The sequence below is a fragment of the Cimex lectularius genome, unplaced genomic scaffold, assembly GCF_000648675.2.
Source record: "Cimex lectularius strain Harlan isolate CLEC.00 unplaced genomic scaffold, Clec_2.1 scaffold218, whole genome shotgun sequence".
NCBI lineage: Eukaryota > Metazoa > Arthropoda > Insecta > Hemiptera > Cimicidae > Cimex > Cimex lectularius.
This window is the reverse complement of record NW_019392822.1, coordinates 46018-70946: the sequence shown is the minus strand read 5'-3', so window position 1 is coordinate 70946 and position 24929 is coordinate 46018. Positions and strand designations below refer to the sequence as shown.

Here is a 24929-nt window from a genome sequence, read left to right as displayed (position 1 = left end):
GAAGTGTTGCAATGCCATGAATAACATAAAAGGGAAAGTTTCTTTGTCTAGAAAGGAAAAGCAAATCCAGCTGGTTCTTTGGGAAATGATATTTGAAATCAAGACATGCCTTTACAGTATGTCCAGCTTAGCAAATAGAGTCAAGAAAACAACAAAATATTTGAGAGAATTGCAAAATTTATACGAAATATTTTTAAATACTCGCGTACCTGCTGAGCTTATGTGAAGAAAACATCACCACATACACTCAGCAAACATGAAGTTCGAAAAGTGGTTTTTCACTCTTAACAGTTCAAGATCGAACGGCTAAGTGGGGTGGTTTAAGGGCTATAGAGGGAGCACAATCATCAAATTGGGAAATTTCAAAACTGCTAATTCTCCAATTTTGTTGTTTTTGCCATCCATCCAGAAACATCTTGGCTACATTATCCATGGGTTAAAATTTCAGCAGAGGTAGCAGCAATTTTTCTAAACACTTCACAAGGCAATCATGCTCCTTGGGCCAGTGTGGATGTACCCTTGCGCTACCTCTATAACACTCCGAGACTTTATAGAAGACATTGTTTTCAAATAAAAAAATAAATTTAAACACATAACAGGCCCAAAATCAGACATTCTTTGAAATCATCTTATTAAAGCATTCGATTATATGTTAAGCGATATTCAATTAAAAAGTCCACTTGCTTTCCGTCTTTTGAAACGTTTTCTAGAAGCAGCAATACCTGACGAAAACATAATAATTTTCTCCACTTATAGATCGTTAAGCTCTACCAAGTTCCATTTTGGAAGGATTTTTGAATAGATTGTTCAGTACTATCTATTCTTACGACTTAACCAAAAAGTCGAGCAAACCAAAACGAGCAAGGTAGCAAGCTTTACCCTTTACAAACATGAAACAGCAGTACTGAAAGAAAAACAGACTCACACCTGAAAAACGAACGTAACGGAACTAAAAAACTTGAAAAATCCAATCGACCGGAAACAAAAACAAGAAACTGCCGCGAACAGTTCTGAACTAAAAAAAAATTAAATAAACAAATAAACGTGAAACAAACACCCAAACTAAAACTAAAAATATCGAAATGCCGACAAAGAAAGAGGAATAGGTAAATGGAGAAGCTCAGACAAATGTCAAACTCGTGGGCAGTCTGCACGACAATGCTTCACACATATATTTAAAAATATTAATTAATCTTTTTATGAAAGATTTTTGGTTGAAATGAAAAAGTTAGTGCCACGTGCGGGATTCGAACCCACGACCGTCGGCTCAATACGCCGCTTCTCTAACCACTTAAGAGCATGACATGACATGACAACTTTTTCATTTCAACCCAAAACCTCACATAAAAAAATTAATTAATTGAAAGAAGAGATTAATTAATTGAAAGAAGTTATTTGGTCAATAGACCTCTAAATATAATGGATTTAAAATATGTTACGTATAACTGTAAGAAAAAAGCAATATGAGAACAAAAAAACAGGCCAGAAAATAAATTGATGTGCAAATTGTTTTAATTTTTCTTAGATGTGCAGCTTATTATTTGTGTGGTGATTAGGTGATTATTTGTACTATTGTTAATTAAGCGAATTGATAACACATGAAATCTAATGAATAAAAATTTCAACCGAAAATTTCCGAATGCATAAATGTTCTTTACACGTACTGTATTGCATAACACCATATATTTAAGGGCAGGCAAGACCAACCTTATAAAAATGGAGGAAAAACCTTCATATTTTTGCACTTTTTTTCTCAAAAATCATTGAATAGATTCGAATAAAATTTTTGATGCGTGCTGGAGAATGTGTGATGAACTGTCAACTAAATTTTCATACTTTAATGCCGGGAACACACCCGATGCAACGCTATGCGACCCAATGCTACCCGACTCCTTGTCTTGTTTTGGTGTAGGGTGTGCACATCTATGCGACGTCAAGCGCACGCCACGTACAGTCACACAGCGTGTATCACAAATCAGTATCAAAATCGCAACGCCTCTTTTGTTCTTAATGGACTATTTTGAGCAAAACCATGTAATAAATATTGTTAGTTACATTTTATGAGCACAACCATGTAATAAATTCTTAGGTAAATTTAATTGGTTTAAATAAAGTTTTTCCGGTGTTTTGATCAATTTTCTACCAAACCGTTAAAATTATTATTTTTTAATAAAAACTAATGAATTTTTGATCTCGTTTAATTTGGTTTATATTGAAATAAGAATGTTGTATTTAATATAACGGTAAAATTACATATACATAGTTTGAAATAAATTACAAAAAATATGAGTGTCCTGTTCTGACGCATCTCGACGAAAACGGTGTAATTGTATGAGAAAAACCATGAAATAAATTGTTAATTAAATTTTATGAGCAAAACCGTGTAATAAATTGTTAGTTAAATTCATTCTATCAAAAAATGGTATTCCGGTGTTTTGATCAATTTTCTACCAAGCCATTAAAATTTTTTTTTAAATAAAAACTAATGAATTTTTGATCTCGGTTAACTTGGTTTGTATTAAAATAAGTATGTTGTAATTAATGTAACGGCAATAATACATGTAGTTAGAATAAAAATATGAGTGTCTGGTTCTTTTGTCTTCGACTGTACTCGCTGCTACCCGACGAAAATCTGGACAGTGGGGATCGCAGAGCGTAGAGTAGGGTGGCGTTGCAAAGCATGGGGCAGATGTGCACGGGGGTAATACAATCTTATAGAAAAATGGACTTTGGATTTGTGTCGGGTAGCGTTTCATCGGGTGTGTTCCCGGCTTAAGGAGTATAAACAATTTTGTCATTTTCATATTTTCTTTTATTTATTTTTCAAAATATTTTTCTTTGAACTCTTTTTGAATTTATTAGGGATGTTAAAAAACAATAGTTTGACTTTATTATTTATTCTAGAGTATTCTTAGACAGTCAAGTCCGTAAAACCGTAATATTTCAATTCTGGAGATCTACTCTAAATTCTATGAAACAATATAAAATATCAAACGACAATATTTCACAATAGGATTCTTCCCCTCAAAAACTTCCTTTACGTTTACCGCTTATACTCACAACCTGTTTTCTTTATATTTCAATTAAGTCAGACTCATTTCATGGAATGTTTGGGTCGGTTCTATTCGAAGAAATGCAGACTATTCAAACGTTGAGAATAAATTATCGCCGGTCTCTGCGCAACTCTGTATTGTATTCAAATCTCAACATCCCCATGGAGACGCATTCGATCAAAGAAACGTACACAAAAAAACCAACTTCCTCCATGATAGGTCAAATAAACCTAACTCGGAAACGAACTAACAAAGAGGCTTAGCTGAAGTGCCAAGAAAAAAAAATTTCCATATGTATATGTTTGTTATTTTATATTCTTGTTTGTTAGATTTTTTACTTTTTTTTAATTCATGGAGGGTTTTTGATTCGATTTTTCCCATTATTTTATCATCATCCCTGGCTAGCCAAACCATAACTTACAAAGGGAAGCTACAGACTTTGGATTACAGAATTAATCAAACTTTTTTTTTTGGAAATACTACATAATAAAATATAAGACACATGTCTGAGCGTTCCTGCCAATGAGCCCTAGGATACGAATATGGACTTTTAAAGTAGCATACAACAATTAACAGGAAAAAATCAAGAATCGTTTTCTACACCCCAAAAAACCTCGAATACAAATTTCTGGACAAATCACAAAATATTTTTTACCGTCGAAATTTTTGCTTTATAGATTTTTGTAAATCACAGAAATCACAATAACTTTGAAAGGACTTTGCCGATCAACTGGTTACTTACGAAAGATTTAGAACCTTCTAAACTACACGCAATGCCATAACTTTGGCCATCGTAAATAAATTAAAACCATAGATATAAAATAATACGAATCTTATTTTTCGTACATATAATGTCATAATAACTAAACAAAATTCATAGAGGCCGAAAAAAGAAACATTCAGCTTTCCAATAATAGTAATATTGTGGAAATTGAATATAAACTATAGGAGCTGTGAATCTTTTAAGTGGAACACAGGACATCGGATAAAAAAAAATTACCACCTGGCTGTTTCAGTCAAAAATGTATATTTTTTGTTATAAAAATTCATATTTAGGAGCTTTAAAGTATGCTTAAAATGAAACCTAAGTTTTTCGAAAATATTTTTTTAGCATAATTTATCGAGTGCCTCTTTTCGTTTTTGTTTCTTTTTATATATCTAATTACAATCTAATATTATTTTCATCTCCTAAGTAAAAAAGCACATCAACTGATATATAATAACTTTGAAACAATAAAGGCAGAATACTATATTCAAATAAACTATGTAAATTACTCTTTATGTAAGGTATTGGTTGAGATAAAAAAGTCAATGTCACGAGCGCGATTCGAACCCACGACCTTCGGCTAAATATCTAGCCACTGCTCTACCACTTGAGCTATCGTGACTTCGATCCACTCAGACACCAACTTCCCATCTCAACCCACCATTCGAATTTTCCCTACTTTTTGCTTTTTTTTTTTTTTTTTTTTTTTTTTGAGATGGAAGTTGGTGTCCGAGTGAATCAAAATCACGATAGCTCAAGTGGTAGAACAGCGGCGTATTGATTGACTTTTTATCTCAAACAATACCTTACATAAAGAGTAATTATTTTGTCAATTACACCAAATTATTTGGTCAATCGGACCACGAACTCTAATGGATTTAATATGTGAATTACTTTAAATATTTTTTCTTGGCACCTACTGCCCATTGGCAAGAACTCTCAGACACGTGTCTAATATTTTTTGACCTAGTAACGCCGAAAAAAATTCATTTAAATCTATGTCTCGTCTTCCACTTATTAGTTGTGAATTGTAAAACAATTGGTAGCAGGAAGTGCTCCGACACTTCCCCTATTTTTGTGCCATTGTATCATCATTGCAAAATTTACCCTAAATTTCTGTCGATTACACCGAACATTTCAAACAATGCCTTTTTTCAACGACGGCCACATTTTTCTGTCTTAACTCAAAATTAATAAATAAATTGAAATAGGTGTCGTCAAAAGGTCTGTTTTCTATACCGGCTCACATGCAAAAAAACCGTTCTTAAGACCTGAAGTTGAGTCATACATAAATGGGTTTTGAGTCAGCCTTCGCTGCAAAATACGTTCAATGCATTCTAGAGTATCAACGGGTGGGCAATTCAATGCAATAACCGTCTCGGAAGAGCGTAGATCCGGGACCGGCATCGCAAGCAATCAAAACTAAGTCGTAAGTTTGATTTAGGGATGAGATAAGTTCTATTCTAAGGAAATTGGGACGGGATGTTTCAAACAAGGGCCGCTGAGGAACATTATCTGTTAATAAAGTGATACCAACCCTGATATGAAGAAAATAAGGAACGGCGTCTTGGGAAAATCAAACGTTTTACCCGTTCAAAGTATACTTTTCTGTTTGAATTAATTAAGTCTAAACAAAAAGGCATACGTGAGAAAGTCTCAAAAACAGCCGTTAAGTTTAAAATTTAACCTCAACACTGTTGTTAATTTTATGAATCGAGAGCGCATTTTGATTCACCTCTAAAATTATTCTGCAATAATTATGATGTGGAAACTCAAACGCATCCTCCTACTACCTACTGCTTCGTCCCTAAGTGTACCTGGCTTACCGTTAGTACTGATTAAGGTACTGTTCTTCTCATTCATCCAAGAAGTACCTTACATCCGACCCATTGCTTATATACTGCTAACATCCCTAATCATCCCGATTAGAGTTGTAGCACTTAAATCGGCTACTGTATGAAAATAATGCCGTCAGCCAAAGCATCCAACTCTTTTAGAATACTTCCAGTTCAAAACCTTCCGTTTCTATGTGTCCAATCTTACCCCAACTCCTTTACGTAAACTCAAACGCATCTTCCTCACTATCTACTATTTCTTCCTTAATCCAACCTTGCATACCGTTAGTTCTGGGTAACGTACTGTTCTCCCCACTCACCCATCTATACTTTGAAGGCAGGGGTCTCCCAAAGCAGTAGTTTTGGTCCAATTATTTACTTAATATATACTTCTGACATCCTTTATCAGCCCAACAAGTCAGTGCTTAAATAGCTTAAACCTTCATGAACTGACTGAGAATGGAAATGTGGCGGTCAGCCAAAGCATCCAACTCTTTTAGAATACTTCCAGTCAAAATCTTCCATTTCTATGTGTCCATTCTTACCATTCGCCATGACAACATCCCTTATGTTTCCCGATAATTTGATTCTATATTGATTCTACAATGCTGTGTAAACTTAAACGCATCCTCTTACTATCTACTACTTCTTCCTTAAGTCCAATCTTGCTTACCGCACTTCTGGGTAATGTACTTTTTCCCACTCACTCATTCATCCTGTTCGAACAGGAGTCCCCCAGGGCAGTATCCTTTGTCCAATTCTTTACTTAATATACAGGGTGTCCCAGTTCTTTCTGACGAAACAGGGAATCGATTCTACTCTTCGTTTGGAGCAAAAAATGCTCAGGAGAAAATTTTCGGAAAGTTCTCTATTTAGAAGATATTCGTCAATTTAGGTTTTTTCAACTTTTCACTACCTTACCAAATAAAAACGCTTACACCTTCCAAAATGTTGAGACGACAACAAATCCAATTACACTATTTGAAGGAACGCTAAATTTGCTGTAAGATACTCTTTGCAATTATCTGAATGACATAAAATATTAGCCAATATCAGTTGGAAAATGTCAAAATTACAAAATTTAAAATTTTGGTCAAGATTGCACGTTCTACTGAGGTTACAAAAAATACCTACAACTTTTCAAATTTCACAAAAACTTCTTCACCAAATATGCTTTACGTTGATATATCCAGGTTTTTAAATAACGTTCTAGTAGAGTTGAAAAATAACAATTGAATGTTCGAAAACGTGAGCTAAGGTAAATTTTCAGGGGGGGGGGGTAGAAATTCAGAAAGTCAGTTATGCATTCGAGAAGAGGGAAAACACTTTGAGCATTTCCTCTGAAAAGTTCCTCCTTTGTTGTTAGGTGCTTGCTACAAGAAGAACCATTGCATTTTATTGTATGAAGCTTTCTGGTATGGTTTTTGTGAGATTACATATGTGTCATTTTTATTTTACAAAGTGAGTTCCAATTGATTTATTTCTACCCCCCTTCAAATTTACCTTAGCTCACGTTTTCGAACATTCAATTATTATTTTTCAACTCTACTAGAACGTTATTTAAAAACCTGGATATATCAACGTAAAGCATATTACATGAAGAAGTTTTTGTAAAATTTGACAAGTTGTAGGTATTGTTTTGTAACCTCATTAGAACGTGCAATCATGACCAAAATTTTAAATTTTGTAATTTTGACATGTTCCAACTGATATTGGCTAACATTTTGTCATTCAGATTATTGCAAAGAAGTGTCTTACAGCAAATTTAGCGTTCATTCAAATGGTATAATTGGATTTGTTGTAGTCTCAACATTTTGGAAGGTGTAAGCGTTTTTATGTGGTAAGGTAGTGAATAGTTTAAAAAAAACCTAAATTGACGAATATCTTCAAAATAGAGAACTTCCGAAAATTTTCTCCTGGGCATTTTTTGCTCTAAACGAAGAGTAGAATCGATTCCCTGAGTTTCGTCAGAAGGAACTGGGACACCCTGTATACTGCCACTGACAGCCCTACCACCCCATTGGGTCACAGTGAGTACTTTGATTACAGAAACGTCATCGCTCAAGGATGATTAACCATTATACTTTCTTGTTAATTCTACAGTTATAAATGTTCAATAAAAGAAAAACCTGAGATTTCTCCATGTGATCTGCAGAGTGGTAAATCTGTAATTGGGTCATTACCGATCATTGGTCTGCCTATCCTTGCTTATAGAGTCTGTCTGACGCGTTCCGCTTATCGTCATCTTCAGTGTAATATATTTACATCCAATTGTGAAAACCTGCCTATTGACAATTCATAATTGTGAAACCTTGCTGCTAGTTGGACATTTGTCTGCTTCTTGTTGTCCCAAGTAATCCTGTCCTGCTTATTCATGTACAGGAGTGTTATGGCAATTCATATCAATTTTCCACCTGTACTTTTCAGTTGTGCATTCTCATATATAATATAGCACTTTTTTCGTCATTAAAACGATCTGAAATAAAATTCTAGAATCGCCTTTTTGTAATAAGAAATTAATTTTTATTTATTTTATTGTATGTTTGTGTGTTTTATTGCCATAAATAACAAATGAAAAATATAATTATTCTACAGGCTCCTGGGTTCTTAGAAGACTCTCGAAGGTGGGGTGGCTATAATGCATAAAATTAGATCTTCAAGTTTTACTTTATTTAGGTAGTATACAATTTAATTATTGTGAGCATTGAGCCAGTTGTCGCTACGTTTAAGTGTGTCTATACTTCTACTTTGAGAATGCAACCCAAAAAATTGTTGGCGATTGACCTGTTATTTAACAAAACAACTAACTTGCATGACTATTGTGGAATAACGTCTAAAGGCTTAGAATGTGTCATTAATCGTACTCATAAAATCTCTTTGGTGAAGTTATGTTCAATACATCATGGCATGAAAAAAAGCTACATCATGTTCAGTCAGGTTTGTTCTTTGTGTATTTATTTAAAATATAATACAGTGTGTACTATTTTAGACGTCCCAATCGTAAATATCTCTTCGCAGAAACCAAATACAAAAACAAATGAGTGCTGAGTAAAAGTTTTTTTTCTAGTTTATAAATATATTAATTGTGCGCTATGAAAATAATTTTTTCAAGTGGTTTTGTTTCTCATATAACATATACTTTAGACCATCACATTTAATAGTGCTTGTAAATACAAAATCAAACCCATTGGCATTAATTGATGTATGCTCAAATGGCTGAGAAATGTGTATTTATTTATTTTTTCTTTGCAAGGATATTAACACTTTTTCATTATCAACTCCCAATTTATTATTCGAGAAAAAATCTTTGTTTTTATCATTTACTTTTGCTATACAAAGAAAAAGTTTAAAAAATTGTTTTGCGTGATTTTCACTCCCGTGCTAATGGGACGTCTTAAACGGGGCACCCTGTATACTAAACCCGCACGATTTGTCAGTGTTGCAAAAGTGTAGGTCTGTTACGCTGTTACAAACATCAGACATTAATCAAGTAGGAATCAAGTAGTTAAAAGTAATCCAAAGAAGAAAATTTGACGTAAGGCCACGTTGTCGTTATGAAAATTATTTTGATAGATTTCCTATCTTTAACATGTTTCCAGCTTATTTATGTTACAAAAAATTTGCAGCTATTCCTTCTCAGTTGTGTTTGAACTGCTTCGCAGTGTTCAGGTTTTTAAATTTTATTGCTATGGCTTCTTCGACTAATGAAATACTATATGCTGTATTAATTGGTGAGTACAAAAAATATATCATACAGCTGTCTGGCTCTATTGGAACTGCTACTCATTCAGAAATCATTCTTGCTACAAGGCACTATTTATTGGCCGGTCGCTAAAGCTAAGAAGGAAAATTTGACTGAGAAAGACTGTCAATCTGTGCGACACAAAGTGAAAAAAGTAATCACGATAATAGAATTCGAAAAATATCCAGAGAAACAGGTATAATCCAAAGGCTGCTGAAATGATCTCCTTTTCATCCCTGCCATCTCTTCACCAAGCATTGTCTTCTGAAGATCAAAGTTGTGCAGATGGAAGAATCAAGACACAAGTGTTCAATCAGGGTTTCTTCAGAAAATTATTCCCTGATAATGCTACTTTTAATGGTGATGGATCCTTAAATTACCACAATAGACATTATTGGGGGGCGTCGGTGGCCTCAATGGTTTAGGCGTTGACACGGCGCTTATCAATGTAAGGTGAAGGTCTCTCAACGTACTTACAAAGATGCTTTTTTTTCAAAAACACCGGCACCCTGTGGGTTTATATGACCTCTGCTGTTGCGAACCCTCTTAAAAAAAAAAAAAAAAAAAAAAAAAATAGACATTATTGATCATTCATTAACCCAAACTATTAGGTTGATCATCAACATCAGTTTTTGTAAATATACAACATAGAATTTTAAATGATAAATTATCAGCCCTAAATTCTTTAAGAGTAGTATGAAAGCCAAATGAGGGAAAATCACTCAAAAAAAAAAAAAAAACAATTTGTTAATCTTTTCTTTAATAACTAACCGTAAATAATAGAAATGTAGATTGTTTACTGAATAAATTGAGAATTGACCATTAAAAAGTTAATAATAAAAACCAGTATCCTTGGTAACAACAAAAACAAAAATAAAATAAAAAAATCACAGCCATTTTTGCACATAAATCCAGTGTCAACAGGTTTTTAAGAATAAATTTTATCATTTTTATGACACACAATTAACATATTTACACACTATAAGTAAAAAGAAAAATTGTTTACTTTGGACTTTTTTTTATTACATTTTGCCTCTATATAGAGGTATTTGTGATTGGGTCGTATTAATTGAGACATCCTGTATATATTTATGTATATATAAACAGGGTGTCGCATCAATACAGGAGATTATCCTACATCTAAATTGTACTAAAGAATCCCTTGTCCAATGTTTGATTTTGAATTGTATTTGAGCTATTTCACTTTTCAGGTTACTACTATCTTTTTTTATAAGTCCTCCATATCTCTTTTGTTTGTCCTGTTCAATTTTACACCAAAGCATCTTTTTTTATTTGCTTTGCATTTTTTAAATAAAAGTTTCAAAATCTTAATTGATTTGAAACCAAAAGAACAAATTTTTAGCAATTAAAAGTTAATTTTAATAGTAATAATTGGAGATATATCTTTGAAAAATTTTGTATATGTATTTAAAACTCATTAGAAGAGGTAATTTTTCTCTAAGCTTTATATCTGTCAGTACTTACAAAATTAAGAGCTTAACCGTTAGAAACTTGTAAAAGAGTATCTTCTAAGTGATTTTGAATTTGGTTTGCTTAAGGTCCAATAAAATAATAATAATAATAAATTAATCTAATCAATACACTTCTCATTTGTGTAATCAAATTTATTATCAATCAATCAAAATCATTTATACAATAGAGACTTTTTAGTCAAATCTGAGATGTGGTACAGATAATATCAAGTATTGAAGTCCATTCGTGGACACTCTGTATATATATTTTTTCTTAATCATTAATAAAAGGAAATTCACAATGTCAAAATCTACTCATTACAATATGCACTATGAATAATGTAAAAAAGTGATATTTATATAGTGATTTATAACTGTACTATATAGTAAACTATATCCCTTTAAAGTAAACTTTCCAATGTTACATCTTTTTTTATAATATAATATAATATAATAATAATGTTTGATAAATTCTTCAGATTTGACGAGGGTGTACCTAATATTTAGGATTAAACGAGATAATTTATTTTCCTGTTCCAAGATAAATAATATAAAACATAAATGATCAACAAGAAATAAAATAGCAAACTTTTTTTTGGCTTATGGAAATGTACATTTTTTTCTAAGACTTAATTTTGTTATACAAATGAAATAAATATATTAATATATTTTATCATTTCAATATACCAACCATTACCAGGGTTATTGTATCAACATAGTGTCAATAAGCATGTTTTTTGTTTTTTTCTAATCATTTATTGTATAAACAATTAGCCAAAAAATTAACATACAATGTATTATAACATTGTATTATTTTTTTACAGGATCTCGTTTCTTTAGGAACATCTTGTAATATGTATGTATAGAAGAACCATTTTTCTATTAAAATGTGCATCCAATTTCTATTATTTCAACTTTAGAACTGAATGTACATTAAGGTAGCATCAAATGTCGGAATAACTGAGCATAATTTTTTTAAACAGAAAATTTCAATGACCGACCGACTAAAATAGTCTTTGACAATATCTTCACAAAACAGCTTGTCAAATTTTTGAAATTTATAAGTAAAACAATTATTGGATTGTTATGTTTCTTTTCTCCTGATCTATTGAAAGACTGCTCTATTAAAAACAATCAACTTTTTTGTAATAAAAATCCAAAGAAAATTTGATTAAGAATATGAGAAATTATTGAAGATTTTCAAAACAAAATCTTGAGGACTGAATAAAAACTTTTTTTTATAATACACTGGTAAAAGATTAAATGAGGGATGAGGTTCATCTCCTGAGCTTTTTGGACTAAAAGCAAACCTTTCATTTGCCAGCTATCCATTTGAAATTCTATAGGCCTATTAGACTGACATCTTTACAAACAAAAACGCTGAAAAAGATGAATGACCAACTGTCGACCTGGAAAACTTAAACCCACCTAGATAAGTTAATCCCAAGACATATGACCAAGATATCCAAGTTCAAAAATAAATCTTCCTCTTAACAAGAGTTAATGTGAGAACTATGAAAAACAAATTACATCAAAATTAAGAAAGAAGACATTTCAGAATAAAAAAAGGAAGCAGGAAGATTTTAAGGAATTATAAAAGGTTCCTTGACATGACATCACAGACTCAATGATCAGAAAAAGAATCTGAATGAAATAAAATTAAGAAGCAGAAGAAATACTGGCATACTTTACATCAGAATGCAGAGTGATACTTAAAAGTAGAAAAAATGTGATATACAAAATACAGATATTATACAGTCAAGAAGGGTGCAGTACAATTTCTAACTATTCGGTGATTATATCTAATTAAAATACTAACTAAATAAATGTAACAAGTTAAATATTTAGTCAAAAACTTATTTTATTGTTGTAATCATTTATTAGGTCATTAAATATACAATATATATGATGTAATCACCAAAAACTTGGAAATTCAATAACTTGCTTTTAGTTCGACTTTCATCACATCCCCTTTCTATTCATTCCCTTGAAATAAACATAAATTAAAATGAAATATGTTGTGCACTGTTTGATGAAACCAAGAAAAATCAGGCTTTCATTGGTAAGTTTGATAGCTTACAAGTTCACTCTGCGTTGTAATTTTTTTTAAATAAAATTTTTAATAAAAATTTTATAATATTTTGCATTGAAACTATTTCAAAATAACCCAGGGCATCGATGCTAACATTCAGAGAATAATTAAATCATTAGTGAACTTTAAATCTATCTGGAAAAAGTTGAAATTTAAACTCTTCTCGTTGTACATTTTCATATTAAATTGCCTTTTTTTTCTTAACTTCTAGAAAATTTAAACTTATTATACAATACTACAGAAAAGTTTAATCATTATTCCTGATTCATTATAAAAATATAACAACCTAACTTTGAAGACGGAAGGAATAAATAACTTGTTACTTGTTAAATACTTGTTAAATTTGTTTTGACACTAGCTTTTTTCATCTAGAAGTCAAATAGCAAATCTTTAGTGCAATGATTAGCACCATGCACTCTCTTATTAGACTAGGAATGGCTATAAATAAAATGCTATTAATGAAATTATTGAACATTCACCATATCACACCAGCGCCATGGAATGTACTACCTCAATGTTAAGCACTAAAGTTTGATTGTACATAGGACCAGTTAACAAAACACTTTTAGTTCATTAGACTGATCATTAAATTATAAATCTAGATAGATATAATAGAGAATGGTTCTTGCCAATTATGAATATAAAAATCATAAATCTTCTTCAGCAGTGCAATATGTTCATAATGTAAATATTAAATGTCAGCCTCGCTTATCAAATACAATATAGCATGCACTAATACCAACAAATACTATTTTATGAACCCTGACATATACATATTTTTACAAATTTATTTTATTTTACACCCTAGATATTTGGTACATCATAAATCCAAGCAGCATCATGCCTTACAATGTTATGTTTCTTGTATTTTTATTATAAAACTAAAATTTATAAAGAAATTCTTCAATCAAAGAACCCATAACAATGTTGTTTAAATTCATAAATAACATAAATGACAAATTTTAAAATACTTGAGGTTAAAAGTAGAAAATTTCTCGTATTAAAGTTAAATTTTAAAAAACAAAGTTAAATTTAAATTTTTAAAAAAGATATTCTTCAATCAAAGAACACATAACGATGTTGTTCAAATTCATAAATAACATAAATGACAAATTTTAAAATAATTGAGGTTAAAAGTAGAAAATTTCTTGTATTAAAGTTAAATTTTAAAAAACAAAGTTAAATTTAAATTTTTAAAAAAGAAATTCTTCAATCAAAGAACACGTAACGATGTTGTTCAAATTCATAAATAACATAAATGACAAATTTTAAAATAATTGAGGTTAAAAGTAGAAAATTTCTCGTATTAAAGTTAAATTTAAAAAAGTAAAGTTAAATTTAAAAAAGTAAAGTTAAATTTAAATTTTTAAAAAAGAAATTCTTCAATCAAAGAACCCGTAACGATGTTGTTCAAATTCATAAATAACATAAATGACAAATTTTAAAATAATTGAGGCTAAAAGTAGAAAATTTCTCGTATTTAAGTTAAATTTAAAAAAGTAAAGTTAAATTTAAATTTTTAAAAAAGAAATTCTTCAATCAAAGAACATGTAACGATGTTGTTCAAATTCATAAATAACATAAATGACAAATTTTAAAATAATTGAGGTTAAAAGTAGAAAATTTCTCGTATTTAAGTTAAATTTAAAAAAATAAAGTTAAATTTAAATTTTTAAAAAAGAAATTCTTCAATCAAAGAACATGTTACGATGTTCAAATTCATAAATAACATAAATGACAAATTTTAATATAATTGAGCTTAAAAGTAGAAAATTTCTCGTATTAAAGTTAAATTTGCTTTTAATTTCTTTAAAGAAATTGTTTTTAAAAGGAAAAACCTAGATTTAAATTAGTAAGCCAAATACAAGAGTTTTAGGAAACTAATGAATAATTTATTTATTAATTTAAACTCAATGGGTTCCAAACTGAACAATACTAGATTAGATGTTTTGGAGAGTACCAACAGACTTGTCATTTTTATAAATCAGTCAGATAATTTATCACATCCTCACTGTCAACAAAAAAACCTTTAATTAAACCAACAAATCAATTTAAAAAAACTATTTTTATTCTTCAAATAAAACTTTAAAAGGCTCAGTCAAGCCATCTGCCATAAAGCATTAATATACAGTTAATAGCCCACATCTTTTAAAATTAATATGCGTCTATTCACAAATTACATGTATACATTTTTGAGAAAATAAGCGTGACAAGTATATACACTGGCTTTATTTGAGGATTTGAGGACAACCATTTTTTTCTTATTTTTTTCTATTTAAAAATTGGCTGTTTCTATTTATTTAGAGTGCTCTCCACTGCATAGATATGTGTTTAGCCATACCGCAATGGTGGTTTTCCTGTCATTAGTAGTGCAGAAATAAATTTAATGCAATGAGTACTAAAATTCTATATTAAAAACAATTCTAAATTCTGACATTATACTTTAAATTCATGTCATTAAAAAAAGTAATATAAATAAATTGCAGATGAAAACAGTTTCAACCGAGTCTACAATAATGCATACTTTTTTGTTGCACTTTTACAGGACAGAGAGTTCGTGGAACTTGAAGTACCATACAATGGTCAACCAAAAAGGCCAGGATCTCCTTCTCCATTAATAAGCCCAACTCATTCCGCCGGGAGCAGAACGGGGTTGTTGCATTCCTGCTGTGGGAGATGTTGTACTCAAAGATATCAGGTATGTCACCACTGACAATCTCTTCCACACCCAGCCAACTAGTACCTGCCTCCTTGCTACTAATAACCAGGATAGTTTAATTTTAATTGAAACATTTTTACCAACTTAAACATTGCTTTTAAAAGGTTCAAGATTCATAACCATATCAAATGAGTATATTTGAAACAAAACGGTTTAGGAAATTTGACATTGTTCACACCCAAAAAAACACAAGGAGAATTTTCGCCACTGTTATTTGCATTATGTTAATTTTTTGAATATTTGATACACCCCCTCTTTATAAAACAACAAATTTTGTTTCCCACTTTTTACCAAAATTATATATATAGTGAATTTTAGGAAAATTGCATTTAATTTATTATAGAACAGTATTTGCTTAATTATAAAATAGTAAATCAAAAATGGACTTAGAATGTATTTGATGTGCGTCACATTATAAAATCTTTATATACATTTCAACCTTTGTAGATTAAATTCCACTTAAATTCCAAATAGTGGTCGTCTAAACCCACTATAACTTAGGAAGGCAGTAAACAGAATTTTTTTAAATTACTCATTCGATACATGAAATATTAAACATAAAGTTACTATTTCATAATAAATGTTTCCTATTTTTACCAATCTGGGCATATTTTAAATTATTGTATTGTTATTTGTGTTTTAACAAATTTGTTGCCATTTAAGTTTAAAAAAACTATTGTAAAAGCAAATTGTTGTACGACTTTTTCTATAGATTTACTAGTTTTCCTTGTGATTATATGTTATATATATGATTATATATTTAGTTACACAGTTATATTTTAGCAATTGTGAAATAAATAACTCATACACAGCAAATAAAATTACACTTCCTATTTGATGATAATGTTCGAACAACATTAGGACCCAGCCTTAATCAATTGTATGTAATGTAGTAATATTCAAAAAATCGTGTAATTTGTCATTTCCAATTTATATATATGACTATGATATAATCAAGTTGTATTTACAATTATATTTTAGAACTAGTAGTATTATTGTATCATATTTCAAGCTCAAATTCTCTAGAGGTAGTTCCCTGGCAGAGAATAAGAAAAAAATAGTTAAATAATAACACAAATGACTGAACTATATTAATTGATCATTTGGTCAGTGTCTAATTCTAACTTAATTGCCTTTGCCACACTTCCATTGGCTTAACTGACACCAACAAGTCTAGTTATCTATTAGAAAATTGTAAATTTGTCAGTATTTAATTAATGAAAAATGTCCATTTTAATATTAAAATCACTTTTACTCGTGTTTGAAAGTATATAGCTCTTTGCATTCAATCAACCTTTTTTTTATACGATTGGTAGTACTCATAATCTTAATCCTAACTATAAGATGGAATTTTATGCTTCCTTAAATTCCACTACAGAAATATATTATTCTACAAAATTGTGATTTTTATTTAGTATTAGTGCGTTGAAAATTTAAAAATTAAAATTTAACGTTAATTTTTATCGTGTAAATGATATTACACGATGTTTACATTGACTTCCATAGTATAGTTTTACATTTAAATATTTTAACATTGTTAACTGAATGTATCTCTTGTAAGTAGAATTTGTATTTTGCAGTCTTCCATTGTAGCATTGTAATGTCTTTTGAATTCCTTTTTACGATTAATTTAATTGCTGTTTATAAAATTAATGATCATATACAGTTCTTACTAATAAACAAAAATTCAGATAAATATAAAACACAATTGAATTCAAAACATTATTAATTTGTAAAAGGCATCTAAAAAATGAAAAATTAAGCAGCAAAATACAATAATAGCAATAGGAGCATGTTATGTATATTTCAACTTTCCAGCCAATAATAATATATTCTTTTAGACTGATCTTTATCAGTTAAACTGCAATTTGTATACATTTGTTTGTTCCAATTTTTTATATATATAAAAAACTGTTTCCTCTAATAGTTACGCATAATCATCAAAAAATTTTTAAATGTAAAAAGATAAAAAGGAAAAGGTGTAAATATTAAAAAAAAGAAATGTTTATCAAAGCCTATTTAAATTGTTAATTTATTACAAGTTGAATGATTTGATCTGTTTGGTTCATTGTGGGAGATTTTTTGTTTTGTTGTGTGAAATTATGTTTAAAAAAATATGAATGAATATTATAATTCTCAATTATACATTCATCGCAAAAAAGTTTGGGAAAGGGGAAAAAATTTGATATTTATTTGAAAAAAAATGTCCATAGGCTTAACTTAACTTGTAATTTTTGTAGCTAGATAAATACAAAAGCCTTAAATGAGTTTCTTCCATAACTTGGTAATACACCACTTATCTTTTCAAAATGTTACTCACTTCTATAAAATTTAAATTGGACATTTGCGAGATGGTGTACAGTTACTGGGCATTTTAGACTTACATTTGTTGACTATCATCGATAATTATAATAGTTAAAAAACACAACTTTACTTCCCTTCTATTTATTTTTCACGTGCTAATATTAATGAATAAAAAAATAAAAAAACAGAAATACAGAAAATATCCAAATGTTATTATGTTAAATAATACACGTATTTATAACATAAATAGAAATTTCTGATAACATGGGCTTTTATTTATAAAATAAATAAAAATTTCTGATAACTTGGGCTTCAGTTTTTATACATTTTATACTTTCCCTAGTTATTTTTAAGGATGGAAATACTAAACTTTAAGTTGAAAATTATTGTTATTTAAAAGATTTCCTGTTAAATGTGTTATCATTTTTATTAAACTGACAAAAAAGATTGTATTATTAAAAATTCATACAAATGTAATAAGATTACTGATAAATATTTAAATTTATTGTCAAAATAATAAATCCTTCTTTAGTTTATTGCCTTCAGGAATTACGTTTTCTACGTAAGGTAATCAATATTTGAGAACATCAAAATCTGCTCAAAAGAAAATCAATATATTAAAAAAAAATTGCCTCCTTTAAAAGATTAAAAATATCACTTTTTTTTGTCCCCCTTATAAGCAAAAGTGTTTAAGCAAATTGATAGATAATTTATTGTTTACTTACAACAAACAAATCACAGTAATCATTTAAAATATTTTGCAACTAATCTACAAGTCTAGCGTAATTATTTTTAAAAAAAATACGTTGCTGTTATTTTTAAATGAAATAATAGAGAATACAAGTTCTATGATGGCCATCATTGCCAGTTTAGCTCGTAGGCAGTAGACACACTGTACGTATTACTTAATTTAGAAATAAATTTATACTTAAGATGGATGGGGAATGATGAGGTAATAAAAATGATTCATTTTCAAATCATTTTATAGGTGTTCCATTCTTAGATAACATTATTCATTTTTTAAATAATACTAGTAAAGCTTAAATAGAAAACGATTTTAGCAAAAATTGATGTAACATTATCAGAAAACATAGATGGATGCTACTAGTTTACTATTCTTTCATTAATATTTTGTAATATATTAATTCTGAATTTCCACCGAATAATAAATTTTCTAAAAAAACATTAGATTTAAAGTAACGATCACTGTTATTCAACTGAATTTGAAAAGTAAATCTTAATGATCTACTTGTGTACATCTAACTGTGTCCTAATCGTCTGTCTCATTCTAGTAGTGGAAACGGTGATCATACAAAATTCCAAGTGCATGGACAATCTCTGATATTGTATTTATTTTTCACAATTAACGAGTGATTTGCGCCCTGAGTGAATGCTCGTAAAAGGGATTTGATTGTCACTATTGGTATTTGTGAGTTTAAAAAATGTGGAAATGTTTCTCTTATTTTCATCCAATTTGAAAATATTTAAATTAATTTTTCTTTGTCTGTTTCTTTACTTCTTCTTCTTTTAAATCAAAATATGTTTGCTCAATATCTAACTCATGGATGGATTCTATTATATTAATAGATGAGGTTTATTTTCTGTATGTACATAGGTATGATTGAACAACAAGAAAGCGATTTCAAAATGATAAAAGCTAGTACAGTGCATTTTTAAAGTTATAATAACATGTACAATATATATATGTAATGTTGGTTTCTAACAAAGTATTGATATATAACGTTTAATTTTTAATTTTGATGGAGTAAGTGAAATGGTTTATTGTCAACATATTAATATCTAAATGTAAACAATTTTTATTACATAAACTGCAAACTTATCCAAAACTACAAATGAAATTCATTATTTTTTGTAATAAATTGATATATATACTACATATTATTATAACTTTAAATATATTGCAAACTTATATTTTAACTAATCTAATAAAAAGAATTTGTTAAATCGATTTTTTCATTTTTTAAAATAACATTTCCATCCATCTTATGGAGATTGGACTCTCCATTTTTGCTTTCAAAAGCTATGGAAATTTTTCATTTGGTTGTTATAGTAATGTTTAATTTTTAATTTTGATGGAGCAAGCGAAATGGTTTATTGTCAACAAATTAATATCTAAATGTGTTATAGAATTTTTATTACATAAACTACAAAATTGTCCAAAACTACAAATGAGATGCATTATTGTTTTATAATAAATTGATAAAATATAGTTTTTTAGACTAGTTTATTTTTATTGTTAGTCGCAATATTTAATGCAAGGGCAGATCATTTTGTTTTCTCCTTTAATATTGTGATATCCGACAAATAATTAAGTTGTTGAAATCTAATGGTAAGGAAATATTAGGTTAAACAAGATTAACAATAATAAAAATTAAGTTAAGCTAAATGCTCAAGTGCACCACAATTATTTAATTGAATAGTCCTAACTTGGGCAAAATTCTGTACATATATCTCACTGTAATCCAAAGCTTATTGCAATATTTGTCTGACCTATCATGTTCCAATCTTACAGCCATGTTAGAAGTTAATCATTACCAACTAGCAAATAAAGTAGGATTTACTTAATCTGTGGATAAGAATTTGAATTTTTAAAAACTTGTAAATAAACAATAATAGCTGCAAGATTTGAAAAAAGTGCTTTTTCAAATGATTTTAATTTTTTTTTAATTTTACATATAAATTGTTACAACTTTTATCTACCACTTTTATTTATTTATTATTTTATTTGAACATAATTAAATTTAATGAAACTATATCTGATGATTTATTTTTTTCATTGGGATTTAGCCAAATGGTACATGTCCTTTTTTTAAGACAATTATTGACATTTCGCTCGCTCCGCCAATTTTTATTTAATTGTGTACAAAATTGTTTCTTTATTGACACATTTTTAAAACACAAAATTGTTCAGTTTCATAAGTGTTTTTGTGAAAATTCTTTAAATAAAACTTGTCTGAAGAAGAGGAGCTGAGGGTATTCTAGATGGCTTGGAGCAGTTGACGTACAACTTGGTACATGGCCCGGAATAAACAAAAACGTGTAAGTTGACTGAAAGCAATATTTTAAATTTGTTATTGGCGGAGCGAGCTTGCCTTTTTTCTTTTCATTTCTTTTTTTTTCTTTTATTTAATAATTTATTTTATTAATTTAAGAAAAATTACACTTAGTTTCAAAATTGTTTACTGAACAAAAAAATTTTTTAAATATTTTTTTATGGACTTATTGAATGGACTTTATTACTAAATACTCAATTTTGTTCAATGCTGTTTTATTTGAAATATGTTTATTTTTGTTTTTAAAATGTTGCTAGAAAGAAAGTTTGCATATATCTTTAGTTAGATAATTTATTAGACAAGACATTGCGATGCCTTTTTAGTAATATGAAATTTGTTGATGTTTTTTCAGAAGCATAGGAGATGTGAAAGCCCAGAATCAACGACTCATGGAGAAGAACTAAATGATATTCAAATTAGGCTTCAATTTACAAGATCACCTTTGATAGAGGGTTCGAACGAGTATAACACAAGAACCACACAGAGAACGAAGGCTAATGCCGTAGGTGTAAGTTCTGCATCTCTAGTATCAATTAGTAAACCTAACTCTACTACCTCTTCCAATATGACTGCTTCAGTTGTTGTCAATCTTCCTACTTCATATCCTAACTCAGACATTGAATACGCCTCCCCTCAAACACCATCGTCCCCAGCGCAGTCAAACGATAAACAAGAAGTTCGGATCTCATTTTTATAATATCCACAACAACAAAAAATTTATGACCATTTGTATTTAGTTATAGACAACTGAAATAAAATGTGTGCCTCTAAAATTGCATACAAAGTACATTGTTGAATACTTGCCAGATAAATTGGCTTATAGATCAATACTTCCATGTAGATATTTAAAAAAAATTTTGGGTAATTAAAAATTTTGATTAAGCATTGTGCCTATTAATTACCTTTCAATTAGACTGAAAACTGTTATCCATATACATTTAACTTGGTTTTTCAGCACATTTAGAACTATTTAAATTTCATTACTATTGACTGTTAAATTTTAATTTTTCCTGCTTTGCTACTAGCCAAATTACACTTTTGTTAAAATTATATTGTTTATTAATTATCACAAATAATAAATTTTTGTTTTAAATAATTCTTTTATATGTAAATCCATTTTGTCCATGTAGCTATTAAACATTTCACAACATACAATTAGCCTAAGGTTAGAAAATGAAACAGTTATCGTGTTTTACAATTATAACATTTTCATCAACTTTTGAATGTACTCTTTGAACATTTAATGTTTGTAAAATGATTAAATACATTACAAGACTGTTCATATATTTATCCGAAAGTTTAAAAATTTTCCATGTCGGAAATGTGCTGTCCAATGGAAGATGTTCCATATAAAGGCCATCTGAAGACATAACTGGACTTGCCTAAGTTGCTTATTAAGAAAAGTTGCTTCTTTTTACTTTCACATTAACCACAATGAATTTAGACTCTTCAAAAAAAAAACTTGTTTAAATTATAAACTAAATACATCATTGAAGTGTTCTTTTCTGAATAACTCATTGTTCATCAAATTACACTCTAAACTGCTTAATTTAATAAATCCTTGCTTGTTGGATGGCACTTTCAACGAATTCAGTTTTCAATTTTAAAGTGAAGAAATGTGAACCAAAAGCAGTGAATTTCAAAAACGTAAAATTTTTCCTTTATTCCACAAGTACAATGCAACTTAACAAAATTTTATACAAATATTCCTAAAATAAGAAGCATCTTTCATTATGTAAGACAATTTAGGTAAAATTAACACCACAACTGTTTCAAATAAATAGACCCATTTTTTTGTAACTATACTATATGATATAAAGATAATATTCAAAGTTTGTTATACAATATTTACATTCAAAAACAGGGTACAAATGTCAAACTTTGTACTTTCCTTGGGTAAAAAGCAATGAAAACAAAGAACTTGAATTTTAAAAACAAGAGAGTAAAAATCTATGAAATGAAACCTATTATTTAAAGAACACTAATAATTGAATCAAAAACTCATTTGTATTACAGAAATAATTAGACAATGAAGCCATAAACTGATAAAGTAAAACAAAAAGATTCATTATGAAATAAGGTTCAGTTTTACAAAAGTGATTAGGTTCTAAAGGCACATCTAGCGAAACTCACTGGAATTGTTATGAGTAAATTTAATTTTTCCTATTTTCATGCTTCGATTTAAGCTTTCATGTTTATACAATTGTAACTCGTGACTTTGTAAAAATGTGGTGAACATTCCTTTGAAAACTGTATTTTGTAAATACAAACATAAATAAAAAATGTATTCAATATACAAAGAGAGAAACCATTACATACAAAAAAAAAATGATTTTCATATATAGAAAGTTATTTCTTACAGTTATGTTACCTTGTTAGTATATTTTATAACATCATCTAAGTCTATTTTATGTTGGACTAATAATACAAAACCATTTGCATTTGCAAAGGTTACGTTGTACATTTGAAATATAGTGTAATTTAATAAATTGTTCAATTTTATTTTGTATTTATAATAGAAGTCCTAGCAAGATTGTACTACTTTGCCATTCTTTTCCTTTCCTTCACATATTTTATTCCTACTAACTCCTATGTCTGATGCCGGGCCAAGTTATACCCACATCAATAGGCTTAGGATGTTAAGGTAACCTCCCTCAGTGCATTGTCTTAATGTGCAATTTAAAAAAGTTAATCTGGTCATATTGTCCCAGTATTCGATATTCCCCAAGGTAACTGGAGAAGAAGCATTCTTGGTAAAAAATTACATTCATTCACTAGACTTCATTCACACTGCCCAAGAGTACGAAATATTCCTTGGAGTATCTACATTCATACCAATAAATGACATTCACTCACCAGACTTCATTCACACTACCCCAGACTACTAGATATCTCTCAGAGTAATATGAGAAGAAGCCCATCAATCAGGTATTAAATGACATTCACTCACCAGAGTACTCATTCACACTGCCCAAGAGTACAAAATATTCCTTGGGGTCTGTACATTCAGACTAATAAATTACATTTACTCCCCAGATTTCATTCATACTGCCCCAGACTACTATATATTCCTTGAGGCCTCTACATTCACACTAATAAATTACATTCACTCAGTATATTGATGCAAATAAAAATGTTTCTCATTCACTTTTTTCATTCAAACCAATAAATACAATCACATAACCTGTATATCATTTATTCATGACCAAAAACTCGATATTCCTCGAAAATCTAGGTGTCTGACTCCTCCATTGTCGCTAATAAATACATTTGTTTCAATAATAATATTAAGACACAAAGCATCATACGTTTAAAAATAATAATAGCCCTGAGATATTGGATAGATCGAAGTTCATTCTTTGTACACTGAATTCTCTGCAATCCATTATTATATGCCCCATAGTGATAATTTCCCTATATAACAGGTTGGGTCTCACCTGGTATGATTACTAACCATCTTACTTGGTGACGTGATATATTTCATGGGGCACGTTTGTCCAAACATCATTTTATCCTCATTGTTTCACCTGGATGATCAGAAATGACCAAACTTCTAGTTCATCACCCCCCCCCCATACTTCAGCAAAAATCTTGCAGCCATTTTAAATCCATTATCAATGGATCTAGGGGTCATATATCAGCACATTCATCAATGAAGGTAACTGAATTTTATATAACAATTAAGTCGTTCAAAATAACATACATAGGTATCATTAAATAAAAAGCAGCTACACTGATGTATATGTGTATCGTTCAGGTAATCAATTTTTATTTTTAAAATACAACTAGTCAAAAGATCGATCGCATGACTAAAGCAGACCCATAGCTACCAAAAGGGGAAAGCTTTAGTAGTCGCACATGCAAAACAAACT

General features: G+C 29.4%; 1 protein-coding gene across 3 annotated transcripts in view; it reads left to right on the top strand.

The window, feature by feature from the left end:
• LOC106672275 (potassium voltage-gated channel protein Shal) overlaps positions 1-23559 on the top strand; it is a 107333-nt gene extending 83774 nt beyond the window's left edge. The window contains exons 4-5 of one of the 3 annotated variants that reach the window (XM_014403578.2): positions 15506-15658; positions 21410-23559. In XM_014403578.2, the coding sequence (XP_014259064.1) occupies positions 15506-15658; positions 21410-21754 (498 nt within the window). In that variant the 3' untranslated portion in view covers positions 21755-23559. Of the gene's footprint in view, positions 1-8249; positions 8331-15505; positions 15977-20963; positions 21044-21409 lie in introns of those variants that run through there. The other 2 variants (XM_024228422.1, XM_014403588.2) reach the window with 2 other exon arrangements.
• The last annotated feature ends 1370 nt before the right edge of the window (positions 23560-24929 follow it).